General features: G+C 32.7%; 2 protein-coding genes across 4 annotated transcripts; one reads left to right on the forward strand and one right to left on the reverse strand.

Moving 5' to 3' along the window:
* Positions 1–4,771: 4,771 nt before the first annotated feature.
* LOC133298823 (uncharacterized) lies at positions 4,772–12,210 on the reverse strand. 3 transcript variants are annotated; one of them, XM_061498197.1, is made up of 4 exons: positions 11,844–12,210; positions 11,670–11,756; positions 11,463–11,534; positions 7,392–7,527 (listed from the first exon to the last, which is right to left on the reverse strand). In XM_061498197.1, exons 1-3 carry the CDS (start codon positions 12,133–12,135, stop codon positions 11,506–11,508), a joined length of 408 nt encoding a protein of 135 aa, XP_061354181.1. In that variant the 5' UTR covers positions 12,136–12,210; the 3' UTR covers positions 7,392–7,527; positions 11,463–11,505. The 3 variants fall into 3 exon arrangements, with proteins under 3 accessions (XP_061354187.1, XP_061354181.1, XP_061354175.1); XM_061498203.1 differs by lacking the exon at positions 7,392–7,527 and adding an exon at positions 4,772–5,180 and having other exon boundaries at positions 11,670–12,210; XM_061498191.1 differs by lacking the exon at positions 7,392–7,527 and having other exon boundaries at positions 11,260–11,534; positions 11,670–12,210.
* LOC133298848 (uncharacterized) lies at positions 10,271–10,856 on the forward strand. The gene has a single exon (XM_061498225.1). It carries the CDS (start codon positions 10,496–10,498, stop codon positions 10,703–10,705), a length of 210 nt encoding a protein of 69 aa, XP_061354209.1. The 5' UTR covers positions 10,271–10,495; the 3' UTR covers positions 10,706–10,856.
* Positions 12,211–13,230: the final 1,020 nt, after the last annotated feature.

Consider the following 13,230-nt stretch of genomic DNA (forward strand, 5'->3'; position numbering starts at 1 on the left):
GAGCACCTAGTCAAATTCTTTTAATGCACTAAATTTTTTCTCTGGCCAGGTTATGTAGAACTAAGAAGTCCTTCAGGGGGTGTTTGGTTTAGTGTAAATGTTCAGAATGATAGATATATCACAAGTGAGAAATTAAGAACGCTGTGTTTGGTTCGTTGTCCTTCCTGATTTAGCCACCTATCGTAGATGCATAGGAAACGTAGATGCATAGCATTTTCTGCTCAAAAAGCCGGCCAAGGAACTCCTTTTTGTAGGTGATATTGCCAAAAAGCAAGAAATTTCTCACACCGCTTAATGAACCAAAGACGAGTGTGCCACCGTAAAAGTTGGAATTAGACTTGCACTGATAGCATGCCACCGTAAAAATATTGTACAAACAGGGTTATTTTTATAAACTTACCTGATTTTCCCATCTATATTTTACCTACAACTAGGGGTGTAAATGGGCCAGGCGGCCTACAGGGTCCTACGGCCTAGCCTACGTAAAGCCTGGTCTGCCCCGGCCTTCGAGGTAATTAGGACAGGTGAAGGCTTGTAGACGAGCCTATTTAGAAACAAGGCCGTAGGCTAAATATAACAAGCCTGGCCTTTTGGCCTGTAGGCCGGCCTATTTAAATTTTTAATAATAAAAAAATACAATATTATTTATATTTAAAAGATGACAAAACCTAATTTCTTTCTTTTGCTCTGCGCAGCTTCTTCTACATCAGATCTCACGACTCAAGAGGAGTCTCACCTTAGTCTCACCAAAACCCAAACGATCAAGTTTTAGTCTCTCACCGCCGGTCACCCATCTATTCTCATCGCCGGTCACCCATCTATTCTCATCGCCGGTTACTCATCTATCAAGGTTTACCAGGTATTTTTTTTTCTTTCGTTAACTTTTTAGATTTTGCGAAGGTGCTGTTATTTTGGATTTGCTACTGGTTTAGCCTTGAAATTTAGGATTCTCTTCTAGGTTGATTTTGTTGTTGTTGTAGGCGTAGCTGAACTCACTGTTACTGCCCCTTAAGGGGGACTCGGTGAGTGCTCTGATCATCACAACAAGTGTGTACATTGTTCCTGGGTATTCTTGAATTTTGATTCGCATTCTCTTGGGTATTCTTGTTTTTTCTTCCCAGGTGGGGGTTCTTCCTGCACTGCGTTGTTCCTTCTCTCTTTTTTAAAAAAAAAGTATTGATATTTGAACTAGTCTCTTGGTTCCACACCCTGTTACTTTACTGGTATTTATTCCTGATTCTTCTCGATGAAATGCTTTGCATACCATTTTCTTTTTGTTTTTGTTTTTAAGTTTTGGGGGTTTATTAGCTCTCTCTCACCCAACCTTGAAAAGTACTCCAAAGGTTATGTTTTGTGAATGGTGTTAAACTTGATATGTGACATACTTTTTCTATTTAATTTGAAGAGTGGTTGATAATTTTTCATTGCTTGTCACCTTTAAAAAAAAAGAGTGGCAGCGGTGGTGTTTTTATTGGAAGGATGAGGTGGACATAAAAAAATGACTAGTACATTTTGGCCTGCAATCTGCATAAATATTTTTTATGACCATTAGAAGCAACATGTATGGTAAGACTAAACAATATCATTTTCCATAATTAGAACTAATTGTCTTTTATATATTATGATATATCTGAATGCTTTAAAAATCGAATTGAACTAACCGGTTGAATCGATCGATCGGTAGTATTAATGAACAGATCGACTATTGTTATATAATTTAAACAAAATTCAGTTGTGATTTAATCAGTTGAATTCTTACCTACTACAGAGGAAACATATATGCCGATAAAAATCCTATATTTTTTTCTTTTCTTAGAATAATTAACATCTTAGAATGTACTAAAAACTAAGCTCCACGCAATACTTAAACCTAAATTTCTACTTGAAGATCAACAACCTGCTGCATTACTTTTGCATTTCCTTAAATTTCTTATTGTTTTTATATTTAGAATTCATTTTTATAGTAGCTTTTAGAAATGTCAATTACTATAACATAATAAAAGGGACCAAAGATAACTAGTATAAGCCACAGAAGAGCATTTACTAATATGTGTGGCTTGTTTGTTTTCTTTTGATTGCTAATTTAGCATATTACCTCATTCACTTTTTTTTTGCAGGAAGATGATGTTAAGAAGGCTCACTAGAAGATTGTGAAGTGCCAAGAAAAATTCAATCTTTGTTGTTGTTAAAAAATCTGTTGTAGAATTTTTATAACATGTGTTCTTGTTAAAAAATCTGTTGTAAAATTTTTATAATTTGGACCTATGCTGGAAATATTGTTTAATGAATGAGATATTTTTATTTATTTATTTAATTTACAATATGGTAGGCCTAAAAGGCCTCATAGGCCATGTAGGCTTTTTATTTTTAAATAACAGGGCAGGCTTGGCCTTTAAACTAAGCATTGGATAGGCTCATAGGCCAGATAGGCCAAACATTTTCGTGTGTAGGCTTAGGCCATGAAGGCCAAAGCCTGCCCTGCCCTGGCCTATTTACACTCCTACCTACAACCAAACATAGATTTTAGAAAGTTACCTAATTTTTTCGGTAAAATTTTTCCCAACCAAACAAATTTTTTTTACTTTTTTCTACCTATCTCACTTTCCAACCATTTTTCTATATATCACATTTCTCTATTATTCATAAAATTTACCCTGAACCAAACACCCACTAAAGCAGCAATTTCGAGTTGAATGACGGGATAATTATTCAACTATGATTCCAAAAATTCTTTCCTATGGTGAGGCTATGCGAGACTCATATTGTTACTTGAGTCAGCTTTTGGGGTCATCATCATAATCATGATTTAGCTTATTATTGATCAAAACCATATGCTCTTATTAATGAAATTTTTAATAATTGAGATTGTGCTAAAAGCATGTATAACAAATTGTTAAAATTTAATCTGTCGATTAAAAAAATCAACGATTGTAAAGTGCATCTTTTATTTTAGAGAAATCAATTTTTTAGACGAAATATATAAATGTAAATATTGTATAAAATAAAGATATGTGATTTTAAAATAAGAATTTAATATTAAAGAATGTTTGTTTTATCGTATGTATTTTGAAATAAATTTTATTAACACGATTACCAAAAAAAAAATTATATTAACACAATTTTAATTATATTATACAAAATATATTAATTTAAGTCAAGGAATATTATAGTTTATCATTAAACTTTAAAAAAATTGCAATTTATAAATATTACGTGATACCAAATCAACGAGAAAGTGTGATTCAAACCCGTTCTACAAATACACCAGCAGTAATTTTCAAAATACAAATCTAACCTGAATAACTTCAAATCAAACTAGTTTATCAAATAGGACTGGTCTTCAATACCCTCACTTTTTCATGAGTAATAATAGCCTAAACATGTAGAATTTATATGGGCTCAACCGCTCAAGCTCAACCCACATAATTAAAGGACGCTTTTTGGGCTTTTTTCCTTCAACGAAACTGGTTTAGATGTTGGTTTTTAAAAGACGATGGAATTAAAAAGAAAGCAAAAATACTACTTTCTTAAGCTAAAACTTATGGCTTCTAAAAAAGGAGAAGTCACAGTCAAAATATTTTCTCAAAATTTAAATTTGCCCCAACCTTAACCAACCCTTCCACACCATTAAATACTATTCCTATTATTATTATTATTATTATTATTATTATTATTATTATTATTATCTCAATCCCAAATTTTATTTTCATGATTTGCTTTTATGTCTTTTTTAGTAATTTTATATAAAAATCATGCTTTTTAATTTTAACACCTAAATAATTTTTTTAATTAAAAGTATTTTTCAGATCTTCGTCCAAATGCAAAATAATTTTAACTTTAAAAAAAGTTGTTCTAAAAAATACAATACATAAAAAGTTATTTTTTCAAAAGCTGATCCAAAATAATTTTTCTTTTTCTTTTAAATTTTTTTTTTTTTTTTCGCAATTACAAACGAATCGACTATGTTTACAAAATTCGCCAGGAACTATATTAACCTCATTGACAAGGTTGCATTTGATTCCGGTTAAAGATCACCACAATAATAACATAATAATACAAGATGTTATTAGCTGATTGATGATCAATGCAAAGGTAAATTTTTTTGTGATATTCATGGACAGAATAAAACAAAATTTACTATAGTTATTTTTGAAACCAAATTTATTATAATACCTTAATGTTATGCACTGTTTTTCACACAATAAAGCCAATATAATAAAAATAACAATGATTATTAGTTTTTTGGTGCTTTGAACAAAATTTTAAAAGTTAATTTAGTGAATAATAAAAATTTAAAAATTTTATGTCATCCCTTTTGTTTGCTTTTAGTCCAGTACATATATTATTTAATCAACAAAAAAAAAACACCTTTAAGGAAAGTTAGAACGTAGAGGTGTCAAACTTGCTTTACATTCTTGAGCATCCTTGCTTTGTTTTACTAAGTTAACTCCACTTGCTCTCCTGAGTTGCACAAAAAGATAAACTGCAGATTCACATCCTCAGATGCATTATATCTATATCAGTTTATTTATCCACTACTCTACTCTTTATTGTACTATATTCTCTAAGAGGTTGATGTTGTTTGCCAATTCACCCTTCACCCAATTCAAATTATGAATGAGAGAAAAAGAAAAAAGTTCGATTAAGAGCGCAAGTTGTATAAGTTAAATGTTAATGAGACAAAAATCTATACAGAACAAGCATGACATGATGAAAACTACTGAAATTATGTAGTAACAAAAGATATAATTCCTATAATTATATCTCCTTTTTCATTTTGAACAATTTACCAGCATCAAAGACAGCTGAGATGAGAAACTTTAAAAGGGTGAAAAATAAAGGGAAACTAATACACCAAAAAATGGTAAATGTAAACATACTTATAGGAGATTTTTCATGTCAGTTAATGTGTACGTGAATGCCTATTGCAACAACCAAGATGGTAAGTATACAAAAGTATATGATGGCATGAACCAAAATGGAAATCCCACTTGTGTTCATGTTACCAAACTCCACAACTCTAATCCTTGCTGGGAATTGGAACAGCAACCCTGGAGATAAGAGGATGAACAAGCCCACTGCAACAATTACTGGTCCCCAATCAGCTCCCATCTTTGTCTTTTCTCTTTTCACTTCTTAGTCTCTGCTTCTGCTTCTATCTTGTGTATGAAATAACCCAACTATGGACCATGTGAAAATTTCATTATAAGTAGAACAATTCCTTGTTCGTTAAGGAGAAAAAGGATGCTAAACTTCGTGAGAAAAAAAGACAAATGGGTTGTTTAACATGAGAAGAAAGGTATGTGACATAGTAGTGGCCAGTGGGTTTGCTTTATGTGCCAGCAAAAGGAACTGCTTTTTCTTCTCATAAGCTTCTGATAATTGTTACACATAGAGGTCTCTTTTTTGGGATTGCTTTATTGATTGATTGATCAAAGTGGGTCTAACTTATTTATTAAACTACTAATTTCTGAAAAGTGGAAAGAAATGCGTGTGAAAAAGATTGGGTTATTGCATAAGACACTCTGGTAGGTTCCTTAATTTATATGTTCAAAGCCAAACCATATGAAAAGAATGGAATGCATGATTTACAAAAGAAGCAGAAATGAAAGGAATATTTCATTCAATCTTGGTGATATGACATGAACCCTGAATAATATACTTAATTATTTATATAAAGCTTGGGTTCGCATATGACAGATTGCTAAAAAAGTTATGGATTTGAAATATAGAGGAGATAAAAAACAATACTTTAATTGCTCCTTTAAGCGAAGCCCAACCCTACTAATTAGTTAGTCCAGGTCCCATATGAAACAAATCAGAATTATAATCATGGGAAGATTCATATGCAATTATGCAGAATACTTGAAAGGTATCAACAAAGCAAGGACACAGAGATAGAAGAGAAATGATGAGAAGCAAATGAACTCGCATTGAATGATTGTTATAGAGGAGTATATATAGGAAGTGTCACAATTAAATCATGGCTAAGTAAGAGACTGAATCAAGAACAAACTTACATGTGGCATTGCTGACTAACCATAAAAACTAACTCATTTTCTAACAACCCCGAGCAAACTCAGGGTGAGATAATCATCCACTCCTAAGTTTGGATCTGAGTGTAGGGAATAGAGAACTGGAGATTGGTTTTGTAAAGTACATTAGCTACTTGTTCTCTAGAGGGTATGTCTCTGAGATCTACATGCTTGCTTGCTACAAAGTGTTTGCTATGAGCATGCAAACTTGGTGAGTAGTTGAAGTAATCATGGTCTGGATTTCTACTTGGGACCAGAATGCAATCTGTGTACACAATATTAGCTTCGTAAATTGCAACTCGGTCCTTTCGGATTATATCCACCGGTTCATGGATTACTCGATTAGTCCAAGTCGAGCATTGTTGGACCCAATATAGGAGGCGGTTCTCCCAAGTTCCTTTCCTCCATTCCCGAGGCTCCAACTCAAGACCCCAGGTTAAAGATTTGATCCTTTAAGAACAGAGAGGAATCACATTTAGCAGGTTGAAACCCCAACTAGCAAAGAGTGTGGATTAACTTGTAAAACTAGGCACTTGGACCTGTTTAAGCCAATACAAAGTTTCTTGAAGCCTGCAAACTATGGAATTAGCACCCTGCTAATAACCTGGAGGTTGTTGTTATGTTGTATGTGTATTTCCTCGGAAAGGTCACCATTGAAGAAGGCATTATTGAAGTCTAAGTTGGTGTATAGGCAAGCTATTTGAGAGGGCAACATTGAGAACAATTCTGACAATAGAGGGCTTCACTACTAGGCTAAAATTTTAAGAGAAATCAAACCCTTCTCTTTTATAAAAACCTTTAGTAACAAGCCAGGCCTTGTACTTGTCAAATTGTGCCATTGGGGTTATACTTTATTTTAAATACCCACTTGTAACTATGGAAATACTGTTAGGGGTAAATCAACTAGAGACCAAGCGTGGTTCTTTATTAAGGCCTGAGACATTACTCATCATACATTGCAGCTTTCGATTGAGGATGAGACAAGGTAACAGATTTTGAAGCGGGTTCAAACTTAGTCGTTGCAGTAAAGAGCTTTGGCTTATGAATGCCTAATTTAGCTCTAGTAACCATAGGGTGTGTATTCTGAATTGAGGAACAAGTATAGATTGAGCAGCCGGTGAGATTGAGGTAATCACTATAGGAGAGCCAGAATCCAAGATGACATTGATAGGTCGATCATATTTTGAATTTAGGAAAAGCAAAAAGGTTCAAGATTTGTACTAGCGTAGATAAATCTATATGAACATTGAGGAGTGAAATTGGTGAGGGAACCCAAAGATTTGAGTGAACCAATACACACACATAATAGATGCTTTATTAATATCAACAAGAATGTTACATGATTGAAGTAAAGAGCGTTGACCTAACCTACATAGTATAAAATTATTACTGGAAACCATAAAGGTATGAACTCAATCATTAAAAGGATTTACTATGCTAGGTTGTATTACACATCTTTAAGCCTCCCTTAACGGATTACCTCCCTGGTAGCCTGTGATTTAACAAAACAATAGTTAGGTGAAACTAAAAAAAAACACAGGATTATCCTTTGCAAATTTTGACACACTAATCATATTTTTTATAATATGGGGAACATAAAGAACAGTTAAAGACTGAAAGACTATGAACTAGAATTTGAAAGAAAAACAGAATGACCAGTGCAATTAATTGTCAAACCTGAATTATTTCCCATTTAAACCCGATTAGATCCTTCATAAGGTGACTTTGCCAACAAGTTTCCAACCTCTAGAGTGAGGTTATTAGTTACCTCTGTACCAAAAATACCAATCTGGATCCATTAAAGTTTCTAGTGTGGCTAGCATTGCTTGCATAGGAAGACCTTGGAGTTGTGCTGAAGAACTTTGGTTTGGGGGTCCAATCTTGACACAAACTTGACATTGAGGTTGTGAATATAGTCTGTTTCCATTTCTACCATAATTACCATTGCCTCGACATCGTCTACCAACATGAACCCTCTCTGAAATTAGTATTATACTTTCTATCCTTCTATTAAAGCTGAGAGAAGCTTGTTTTAGCTTGTAAAGTATACCGATCACTATTGTGATGCTTCTTGTGTTTTTCTAATCTTTCTTCTTGAGCTATTAGCAATGCCTCAATTTTTTAGACACTATGAATAAAAGAATCATGATCTTCATTCAAGCCATTGAAGGCTTCTCTTATGTGATCTTCAATACTAATAGGTGCTCCGACAGAACCTAATGCATCCACTATCTTTCTGATCTAGAGTAGTTAACTAGTAACCAATTGTTCCTTCTTCAAACCTTTCAGCTGTGCTTTGAGTTGTTTGATCTTAGCTCGAGTTTGTGAATGCGAAAAGCTTCTCCAATTTGTGTTAAACCTGCTATGAACACTCTGCAACCTACCGTTATTGTGGTGATTGCTTTTGTCATCTAAGCTAAGTGTTGTAGTAAGTGAAGGCTCACAACTTTCACCATAGAGCAAACTCTCTAACCATAGAATAGACTAATCAATAACAGACTTGCACGTGGCTGTAAATTAATTCTAAATCAATCTAAACTTTCTCTAATGTAGCTTTGATGGTTATAGCGTACTGATGGACACAGTGCATAGTGCTTAAACTGCTTATATAGACTCTTCCCTACCACAAATTCATAAAAACAGTGTGCAAAAACATGGGTATTTGATGGTATCTGGATATTTGAGCATGTGGGTTGATGGCTTCTGCGATCGCACTTTTTATTCATCCACTAGTTCACAAAATATAGTCTCCCATTGTCCCACACATGTCCAAAAACATGGCTTCTCCCAAACAAAGGTCCCCATAGGTTTTTGGAAACAAGGGTTGAAATTTAAGATTGTCTAACTAGTTCCACATATACTAAGAAATAAGATACATAATAGCGATAAAGGTCCTCTATGAGTGAGTAACATCTTCCATGAATCACGATGTCCTTCAAGCCCATATTACTTAATGAATAAATCAATTTCTCAAAATGAACATGCACGCAAAATTGAAATGAAAAGCATCACAAGTAGAGTTTATAACATCTTACAAAGAAAATCACATAATGGGACCAAATCTCTTTCTATCTACACGAACCTTAAATTTCAATGGTGGCATGCCTTTAGTTAAAGCATCAACAAGTACAAATTTAGTGCTAATGTGTTCAATAACCATTGCTTTATTCTTAACACACTCTTTTATGGCTACCTATTTGATGTCGATATGTTTGCTTCGACTACCACTTGTTGTTCTTCGCCATAAAAACAATAGGTGAATTGTAACATTGTATCCTTTATGGCATGGACTAGAAATCGAATCCATAATTCCCAGTAATAAAACACGTTATCCATACACCAGCCTCAAAATAAGTTACAAACTCATCCTCCATAGTGGAAGTAACAATTAGAGTTTGCTTGACACTCCTCCAAGATAAAGCTCCATCGGCTAGCATAAAGGCATCTTGAAGTTGATTTTCTCGAATCAGTGTAGTTAGTATAGTCTAAATCAGAGTAGCCAATTCCTTCCAAATTATCCGTTTGTCTACGTATAAGCATGTAATCTTAAGTTGCTTGAAGGTATCTCATCACTTTCTTTGTAGCTCTCTGGTGGTTTAAACCTGGATTACTCTAATATCTCCCTAACATCCCAACAACAAATGCAATGTTAAGTCTTGTGTAGGCCTAAGCATATATTAGGCTTACAATAACTAAAGTTAAGGAACATTCTTCATTTATTTTCACTCAAAATCATTCTTTGGATACTGACTGAAATCAAATTTGCCACCCTTCACATACAAATTTCTTCATAACAAAATCTCAATCAAATCAAGATTAATTAACATCTTATCAACATTAACCTTTTAATATTCATAAAGACTATTTCTTTTTAAAGAATATTTTTCAAAATATAAGTTTTCCCAAATATGTATTAAAAATACTTTTTCTGCGTTTTTGTTATAAATTTTTTTTTAAAAAAAAATATATCAACTTATTTTAAAATTTGTTAACATATTTTTAAATTGAATTTTTTTTCTTAAAAAGACATATACAAACTAAGCTTATATTTATTAAGTTTGAAAAAATTCATAATAAAATCAATAATTAATAGATATTTCATAACTCAGCTAGTAATCACTTCCCTGATTGAATTGGTAGCCGTCCAAGGATAATTAAGAGGGACCACAAGAGTGTCATGCCATGTAGATGAAACTTTCAAGGAATCGTTGAATCCAATGCATCTGCCGATTTTGATGCAAACCAGAACATTCCATTTGTCCCATCTTCAAATCTATCTCCCTAGTCCCTTCCCTTCCTTGAACTTCATGTTGTCTTTATTTATCTCACATCCATATGTGTGTTAAGTTTGCTACCAAATGCCCTTCAAGCATTTGTATATAAATTCATTTACATCTCTTCCATTTGTTCACATTTTTCTTTAGCATTTGCATCTCCTAGCGAAGAAACTATAGAGATAAATGGGAGATTGGGCCCCAGTGATTATAGGCTTCGTGCTGTTTGTGTTGTTTTCCCCTGGATTACTGTTCCAGCTCCCAGGCAAAGGCAGGGCAGTGGAAGTTGTAAATTTCCAAACAAGTGGCATCTCCATTTTTGTTCACTCCCTTCTTTTCTTTGGCTTTATGGTTATCTTCATCATTGCCATTGACGTTCACATAGGTAGTGGATAAGTCATCCACTACATATAACACTTTTTTTTCTTTACTTTAGTTATATTTTCAGTTTGTCATATGGTTATTGTATTAATTTGAATTTGGCATATATAGAGCTATGTATAGAAGGTTGCTGTAACCAATATCCTGCTTCTTAGTGAGTTGCAACCAGTATACCAGTTATTATTTTGCATTTGTTCTTCTTGTTTAAAGCAATTTAACATTGATTTGATGCCAATATTTATATATTGTTTTCTAGGGTCCCTTTTTTCTTATGTTGCAACTTATTATAACTATGCAGCAATTGAGAATACATAGTTATAATCTTAGAACTGTTTTTTTTTTTTTTTTTCTATCTTACAAATTTGTCTGCTGAAGAGGGAAAGAAAAAAACAGTTTTTCGATTATAACTATGTATGCAAAAAAAATTTACAGTGACGTACATTTCTCAATTTTCTATGAGGAGTAGTATATAACAGTGTTATTGATTCTTCGATGAACTTGTTAATCAATTACAAATGAACTTCAGGGGTTGTTGTTAAACAGATTTCAAATAGACACAGACTGCGAATAAAACATTAATTTTAATCGAACAATATATATAGCAATATAAAACAGACTAGTTCATGCGGAAACAGATGAAGAAAATTAAAATTGACATGAGTAAACATATGAAATCGTTCCTTCTATATGCAAATGAAGTCAATAAATTTTTCAGTAACCAAATTCGCTTATTATCTATTTTATTATGACACAAATATGCATGATCTGCTACCTTATTATCTTTTCCCTTCTAGAGCTTTAGCAGTATATTGGCCTCATCTGTACGACGATAAATCCAAGGCACCTAAAGTAAATAATAATAATAACAACATACAGAATAAACCAAAATCAAATAAAATATTCAAATTGAAAAAGAACAAAAAAAAAAAACAAATGAAAAAAACATGAAAACCAAGGAACCAAGAAGAGAGGTACTCACGTGGAACATTGTTGTGGAACATGATGGAACCAAGAATGAAACGACCCAATAAAGATAAGTAGGAGACAAGTGCAGCAACATAGAACACTAGGACCAAAAGAATAACCCAAGGTAACAAAAGGAACCCAACAAAGAATGTGACCGAACCGAAAAGCATCAAGGCCAGGCATATACCCAAAAACAGAGATGCAAATGTTGCTGGGGAATCCTGTGAGGGTGTTAACGTTGTCCACCAGGGCTGTCTCTTAGAGGGTGGCATAGAAGAAGAAGAAGCAGTAGCATCAGAAGAAGAAGAAGCAGTAGCATCAGAAGAAGAATATGGATATGGGGTGGTGAAAGGGAAGGGTAACGGAGGGAACTTGAGAGTGTGAATGATGATGGAACATAGCTCGTATAAAACCCTTAACTGAGGGTCTTCATCTTCGGGTTGGTGTCTCATGATTCTTTCTTGTGAAATTGAATTCATACAGAAGAAAATTAAGTAGCTTGAGGGGTTGCGGAAGAAAAATGGAAAGAGAACCAAAAAGGGTGTATTATTACTGTGAAGCTTTACATAAATTTTATTTTGATCATTGCTTAGACTTTCATGTAATTTATTAAAGAGATATATTTTTCTGAAGTTACATGAAATTTTTTTTCTCATGTCACAGGTATATCGCAATCCGAGCCAGTATTTTTTTTTTCTTTTCTTTTAATCGTGAGACTCGTTCAATTATGTTTCTACATGAGATAATATTATAAAAGCATTGCCCTTTATTAATATAACATTGTTATACTATATATTATATATATTTTTTTAAATGGTTCGTGAGTCTACCTTAAAGTGAAAGGATAACTCAATGTGTATTATTTTTAGATTTAGATTATGTGAAAAAGTAATCATAATATTTGATCATAATTATTCATTTAAAAGTTATATACCTTTTTTTTCTCTTATCTTATCATTAATTAATGATATGATTAAATAACATAACCACTTAATTATTTTGTCACATCAGATATCAAAATCCATTATTCCCTGTTGTGATTTGTGAATCTATGAGTATGGATGGGTCTTGGTATGGGGCACGTAAGGGTATGAATGGAGTGGGACCTTCTATGTTTAAAAAATCGAGACGAAGGGATAAGATGCTGAGATTTGTACAATTCAAGCCCCATTTATTTATCAAAAAAAATATGTGTCATTTAAAAAAATATAAATTAATTATTTTAAGAGAGAAAAAAAATAGATAAAGAGAGAGATACAAAGTTGACAAAAAAAATAAAGTTGTGAGTCTCACCTATTTTACTCATTTAAAAGGATAAATATATATATTTTTTATAACAAAATGAAAGTTATTTTAACTTTTGTTAAAACAATAATATTACTCGTATAATTTATTTTTAATACCTTTATCTATACCTCTTATTTAGAAAAAAGATAAAAAAAAAATTTCATTTTTTTTAGTTTAGAAAAAGTGTAAAGTGTAATTGCAGTAAATAAAGTATAAAATTAATTTATTTTGAAATAAATAATAGCTATTGAAGGATCAAGGAGACGAGAAGGTACTTGGTGGTCCTG

This window comes from Gastrolobium bilobum, unplaced genomic scaffold (assembly GCF_033153095.1).
Source record: "Gastrolobium bilobum isolate Gb01-03AN ecotype WA unplaced genomic scaffold, APGP_CSIRO_Gbil_v1 utg62301, whole genome shotgun sequence".
Classification (NCBI taxonomy): Eukaryota; Viridiplantae; Streptophyta; class Magnoliopsida; order Fabales; family Fabaceae; genus Gastrolobium; species Gastrolobium bilobum.

Coding starts and splice junctions, on each gene's coding strand:
- LOC133298823 (XM_061498191.1), bottom strand. CDS start 12,135: ATGAATTCAATTTCACAAGAAAGAATCATGAGACACCAACCCGAAGAT. Junction 11,535..11,669: donor GTTCCACAACAATGTTCCAC/GTGAGTACCTCT, acceptor TATTTACTTTAG/GTGCCTTGGATTTATCGTCG.
- LOC133298848 (XM_061498225.1), top strand. CDS start 10,496: ATGGGAGATTGGGCCCCAGTGATTATAGGCTTCGTGCTGTTTGTGTTG.